General features: G+C 42.3%; 1 protein-coding gene across 1 annotated transcript in view; it reads right to left on the bottom strand.

Annotated features, from left to right (window-relative positions):
• Positions 1 to 831: 831 nt before the first annotated feature.
• Positions 832 to 6,734, bottom strand: part of NFATC3 (nuclear factor of activated T cells 3) — a 61,530-nt gene continuing 55,627 nt past the window's right edge. Inside the window, exons 10-11 of the mRNA XM_048515630.1 lie at positions 3,209 to 5,289; positions 832 to 3,100 (exon numbers count right to left, since the gene is read on the bottom strand). Coding sequence (XP_048371587.1) covers positions 5,165 to 5,289 — 125 coding nt within the window. The 3' untranslated portion in view covers positions 832 to 3,100; positions 3,209 to 5,164. The remainder of the gene's footprint in view (positions 3,101 to 3,208; positions 5,290 to 6,734) is intronic.

The raw sequence follows: 6,734 nt of genomic DNA, 5'->3' as shown, positions 1-6,734 counted from the left end.
TTAAATCCTTATGGTCACGGTCACTCAGCAAGCTTCTGTGGCATGAGCAGGGATCTGAACCTGAGTTTCCCAGGTCCTGCTCTGACAAATTACAACATCGCACCGGCTCTCAGATATGTATATAAGCAATGATATAATTTATATGTAAATTGCAGCTTGGACAGAAGAGTCAACTAATCTTGACTTCCCTCAAGCTCTCCGTGTGCCAAGACGGCTGCTACAATTGGCGATGTGAGGTCAACGTGGACCAACTTTCCAAAGGCTATTACAAAATTTGCTTTTTGAGTTCTTACAACCATGGGCAAAGCTGTCTGGAAGCTAGCTGTATGTTCAGGGCCTTCTCGGTCTTTTAAAATATTGTTCTAGCCACAGAGAAGCATAGCAGTTCCCACAAGGTCTCCCCTTTACCCACCCCAGGGAGAAAATTACCAGCCCTCAGCACCAATTTCCCACTCTAGAATTGATAATGCGGAGGAGGGAAAATTACTTCCACATAGTGATGGTCTAGGGATCTCCCCTAGCCCCTATGCTAAAGAGTGCAGGGATTAGGGAAGACTCCCTATAGCAACACCTCGAAATGACATCACTTCCTTTCCAAACTGCACCTTTCCCAGGCACCACCCCCAAGATCTCCTGCCATTTCTCAAGGCAGTGTTGTTGATGAAGGGACATCATTGATTACTAGCCAGCATCATACAAATAAGGTCATGTTCTGGGACAAATATTGATGTCCGTACGCACACGCACGAGAGTTCCCCGCTCACTGCACACACAGAAAATACCAGAGTATAAACCACAACTGCATATAAACTTTGAAGGCGCGAGACATTGTTAGGCATTTTTTTTCTTTATTTCAACACTATGATTCAAGAGCCTAAAATGCAAGTTCTTCCCTTTGTATTTCTGCATGTAGCACTGCAATCATAACTTACAAAAGGTTTAATACATGAAATGTACATTAAAATTACAATACAAGGCTCTGTAAACATCTAGAATGTAACCTTTAGTCTTAAATCATTATTGTCCTGCATTGTTAAATACAAAACGTCAATTTTGAACAATCTCCAAACCTATAAGGAATGACATTCATTCTGTGTATCAAAAATAGAGTTTTCAAAGCACTGTTTGCATCCTAACAAAATGTGTCATCGCGCCCCCCCCCCCCTTCTTTAATCTTTGGTTTTAAAAATGATGGCAGTTCCATTTCTACAATGAAGAGTTTATTATGAGTGCCTGATTGTGGTGAAACTTTGGTAAAAACAAAACTACTTCGTCAGCCCATATCAAACGGGCCACGTACTCCCCCCGCCCCACAATTTGATGTACAAATCTCAACTTTTTCTGTAAAAGAGTTTTTTTCATTAGCGCTTTCCCTGGTATATTAAAGATTTGGACGCCAGCACTGAAAGCAGTTGTACACTTTGAGGTGGTGGGGGGAAGCTAGCGAAGGAGATTCCAGAGTGCCTGTCTAAGGCTGCTACTGAAAAAAAAAATGTAAATTTGCATAGTCCAATGGAGATAGTGTGCTTTTAATATCCACTACATTTCACAAGATCAGTCTTACCTATAACATCACACAAGCAATAAAATTAAGACCCTTGTACTGAAGCTTTTACAAGGCAAAATACATTTTTAGTACCGAAATCTATATTTGTTTTAAATAGGAAAGCATTTCTACTTCTACAGGCATCAAGGTATTTGAAAAGGCATCAGAAGATTCATGAGCATTCCACCAACTCCGTAGCCACAAAACCTCCTTGTGTCTCAGACAGCTTGCAAGGTATGCCTGGAGCAGCCTTGCTGAAACTTAGGGCACTTCCGCACATGCAGAATAATGCATTTTCAATCCACTTTCACAATTGTTTGCGAGTGGATTTTGCTATTTTGCACAGTAAAATCCACCTGCAAGGTGCACTGAAAGTGGATTGAAAGTGCACTATTCTGCATGTGCAAAAGTGCCCAGAGAGAGGTTGTGATCTTGCTGAACTTGGTGGACTGGCCATTTAGTGCATAGAAAGTCGGGATTTATTTGGGTTCCCACATTTTAGGTACAACATAGATTCAAAAGTACGCAGGATGACTTAGAGGGAAAAAATGCTCTACTTCCCTATCTGCCAAGGAGCAGAAAATCCCACAGAGTACAAAAAACTCAGAAACCTGAAATCTCCGTGCAAAAACTGGAATAGTCACCATACAAGGCTTGTACTATAGTTCAAGGAGTGAAATGCTACAAAATGTAACAAGCCATATTCCAGGGGTTTTTTTTAATGGTTTTTATAAAATGGTCAGCAAAACAGAACCCAGATTTACTTACAAAAGCACCGCCTCTCTTCTCTTGAGAACAGAATCACCCCGACCCTCCTTTGATTTCAATTAACAGCAATGCAGGGCGCCCCTAATGAATGGTAATATTATGCATCTTGGAAGCTAACAGAAAGTGGATCTACCAACAGGGACAGACAACTCCAAAAGGTGTAAGCCACGCAAATGAGATGTCTACTAGGTTAAGATATTCAAGATAGCATTTTCCTCTGAAAGCAGCCTCCTGTTCTCCATCCGAAATGTGTAGATACTTCATACAATTCTGTATTTGGTTTCCTGTTTCTAAAATAACACAAGGCTGTATTATCAATGTTTTTACGTTCAAAGGTACAGAGGGACAAATGTGTAAGTATTGTGCTTGATGTATAACCAAGTGGCAGCCACCTGGCAGCCCATGAGCCACATCGGCCTGCAGATACGCTGCTTAGCCTTCTATTTCTCGGTGGTCCTTTAATGCAAGCACTGATGCAGACCACTTCACAGGAGTAGAAGAAACTGTTAGACACTTGTGCAGAGGCGTATCGGGGGAAATGGGGCCCGGGGGACAAACCTCCTCCGGGGGTCTCCCCTTTGCTCGGGGGTGGGGCTGCCTCATGCAAAATCGCCCCCACCCCCCCTTCTCCCCCACACTGACCCAGCTCAGGAGGAGGGGGTGGGGATGATTGGGGGGCATTGCGCCCAGGGACATTTGTCCCCACCTCCCTGTGGGCGGTACGCCCCTGCACTTGTGGCTTCCTACTCATAGATTTCCTAGATCACAGGTGTCAAACTCACGGCCCTCCAGATGTTATGGACTACAGTTCCCATCATCCCCTGCTAGCATCATGCTGGCAGGGGATGACGGGAACTGTAGTCCATAACATCTGGAGGGCCGTAAGTTTGACACCTATGTCCTAGATGGTCTCCCTAAGACAGATATTTCAGTCTGTTTCAACTGTAAAAAATGCTGACACAATATGAGAAAAGGGCCATTTTAGATATGGATCACTTTGACTAGGGAATCAAAAACTCAGATGCACTTAAGACTTTGGTGGAAATGCAATTCATAAAGGGGAGGAGGCTGTCATTTTTTACCTCATGGAAAACCAAGAGGATTTTTGACAATTTAGAAAGTCACATTCTAAGCTGCCCAAAACTTACAGCTTTAATTTTCACTAGAATATCATCCCTATGAACAGAGCAACAGAAATTCTCACATCAAGTCTCTCTAGTGGCGACTCTGATATTAAATATTTGGGTTCCATATACCCCTGCCATAGTCCATAACAGAAAAGCCCAGAGAATTTTTCAAAATCTGAAATAACATTTCATTAATTTATCAGTTCCATCCATTTTTACTATATACTGCACCTAATACGACTTTACAACGTCAACTCATATGAAAAATAAACTGCCATAGTCTCATCAAGAAAATATTTTGAAGTAGCAAGTTTGCGTAAGAGATTTAACAGGTTTACCCACCAAAAAAGGAGGTGGATGGAGTTAAAGAAGACCCTACCTGAGGGATCTCAAGACAACATTTCAGTGGGGATAACTCTTCCTTAAAACTACTCTGATTAAACGGGGACCATTTCCGCACAGCACAGATAAAACATTTTCAGGATGGGGGAAAAGTGTTTTGGGGTGGAATTCCTTGCAGTTCTAAACGCCCCCCCCCCCCCGATTTTTTTTCATTTCCAGCTAAAGAACTGTTTTAAATGAATCCCCTTTTCTAGCAATTCTGTGGGCTGAAAAGTTTTCAAAAAGGCTTCATTTGTGTGCTGTCCCTTTAAGACGCCATTTGTGACATCACTTTGCCTGCAGAATCTTCACATCTTCAACTACAAAAAACTCAAGAGAACTGCAGCACGGGGCTGCGAAGCATGAAGCACTTATCTGTCCATAAACTAAGGGAAAACAGAACCGTTTTACAAATGTTTTAGCAGATTTGTGCGGAAAGAGCCGGGGTCCTTATAGAGGAGGACTTCTAAATGCGGGTATTAAATAAGCTCACCCAATCTTAGTTCTCTACTTACAAGTATTTCTATTAATCGTTCTGAACATGAAAAACTGTTTCAGTTACACGGCCTGTGCTAGCAAGGGGGGGTCATCTATGAAGTTTAAAAGCTTTATTTTGGAATGTCATTTTTACCCCAATATTTCCATGATGGAATGATCTCTCTTCAGCCCACCAAAAGAACACAGACCTATATTTGGCTTTGCTTCCTATAAATCCAAAGAAAATGCTAATAATCTTATACACAAGACTCCAAAGGCATTGGCTTAAGATGACAGGGTATTTTTGTGCCTCTGGAAGATTTCATTTATTTTTTTAAAAAGTTCTGTTTTTAAACAATATAAGCTTAAAGGCTCTCCAAAATGACCCCAAAAAGGTATACAAATTTATATTACAATCCTAATATCTCTCCTAAGGAAAAAGCAGCATATAAGATGCGTATTTTTTTTAAATCCCCCCCACATTCAGTACTGTGCATATTGAGAGCAAAAAAACCTATTTCTCCATACGTTAAGCATTTAATATAAAAGTATTCTATTTAAATGCACAAAAACAAGCAAAGCTCATTGGTGATGGTGGTGGTTGACTTTTCAAGAGTAAAGTTGCTCCTGTGTGTCCATTTCTGCCAAAGTTTACAGCATCCTAGGAAGCTAGAATTAGACTGCTCAGTTGCCAACCCCGAAGTATATCCCCCCTCCCGCTGCCCACCCCCTCCAAAAAAACCCAGCCACATCGCGCCCAATCATCAAGGCCACAAAGTCGGAAGCACAGTAAAATCTAAGGAAGGGTTGAAGCGGTCTTTGGAGGGGAAGTGCGGAGCGGTCTGCTTCGCCACAAGCTGAGCGGCTACTGAACAGCATCCGATACGCCTGCCTCCAGAGCCGTGGGACATGTGTTTGGAGGATGAACAGCCACCACCACACTATGGGAGACGGAGATCTGCGACATGTCTCTTCCTATGATCTCATTCACTGAAGGGGTGGGGTGGGGGGGAGAGAGAAAAAATATATAGGTCAATATGTTTTTCCAGTTGTCATACAGCCTCTCTGGAGACAGCTTTAAAACAAACAAAACCACACGCTTATTCATGTTAAATAACATAACAATTTAAAGGTTTAAGGATTTGCATTTTTTTTAAAGAAAGGTAAACAAAAACATGGAGACCAAGTTTCTCTACAGTGTAAAGCACAGGTGTCAAACTTGCGGCCCTCCAGATGTGCATGAACTACAATTCCCACCAGCCCTTGCCAGTATAGCCAATGCTCATGTTGGGAGGGACTGATGGGAACTGTAGTTCATGAACATCTGGAGGGCCGCGAGTTTGACACCCTTGGTAAAGAATATGTCATGAGACAGTTTTGTGAATCTGTAGGTAGGGCCATCAGCCGTCCATGTTTAAAACTGGCCAAACACATAGCAAGACCGCTACTAACAACTGTTCAGAGTTGGTTATTTTTTCCCAAACAAGTTCTGTTTTACAGAAATAGTCAGAGCCCAACCACACAAAGGCAGAACATGCTGGCATTTTTAAGTCCTTGCTGGATAAAAACCAAGAGCAACCTGCGAAACTGAAGACAGGGTCCACCACCCAGCCATCCACACAGAGTACCAGCTGCCACTGGGGAAGTTCCGCCTCATTTCTACTTATGCATCCTTCCCATTAATACTCTGGTCTTCAGGCCTAATGCATTGAGAACTGTTAGATATTCATTAACTTTTCCTAGCTCCAAAGGCTCAGGCTCAGCAGAGCTTCCACGCCTGGTAGCAATGGAAGCTGGCAGCGTACAGCCGGCAATTTCCCCTGACTTGATCCATCTCTCTAATTGTGGGCAAGTGGAAAATCACTATTTTCTTGCCAAATCTATACATTCCATGCTTTGGTGTCTCAGATATCTATCTTAAATTGATATACGGAATATAAACGGGTTGAACAGCATGATAAAATGCTATGTGAAATTTACTACTGGATTTTGTAATTTGATATGAATACTGGCTGTGGTGGGTTTTCCGGGCTGTGTGGCCGTGGTCTGGTAGATCTTGTTCCTAACATTTCGCCTGTATCTGTGGCTGGTATCTGCAGAGGTATATCACAGAGGGAATCTTTAGAGGTGTATCACAGCGGGAGGTCTCTGTGTTACAGACTTCCCTCTGTGATATACCTTTGAAGATGCCAGCCACAGATGCACGACAAGCAATCCGAACAAGATCTATATACAACCAAACTCCCTATCGAATCTAACCCGTGAAAGCCTTCGACAATACATTGACATGAATAGTTTACCAAAAACTTTATATCCTACAAAACCTCTTCTGAAGTTGTTGGTCTTATCCTTTTTTTATACTGGCTATTTGAGTCATTGGCATCCACCCCAGAAGTCTAGGGTTGAGAGATGGAGTATAAATCCCTCAAAATAAA

This window comes from Sphaerodactylus townsendi, linkage group LG14 (assembly GCF_021028975.2).
Source record: "Sphaerodactylus townsendi isolate TG3544 linkage group LG14, MPM_Stown_v2.3, whole genome shotgun sequence".
NCBI lineage: Eukaryota > Metazoa > Chordata > Lepidosauria > Squamata > Sphaerodactylidae > Sphaerodactylus > Sphaerodactylus townsendi.
The sequence above is the reverse complement of the archived record's forward strand: the minus strand, read 5'-3'. Positions and strand labels throughout refer to the sequence as shown.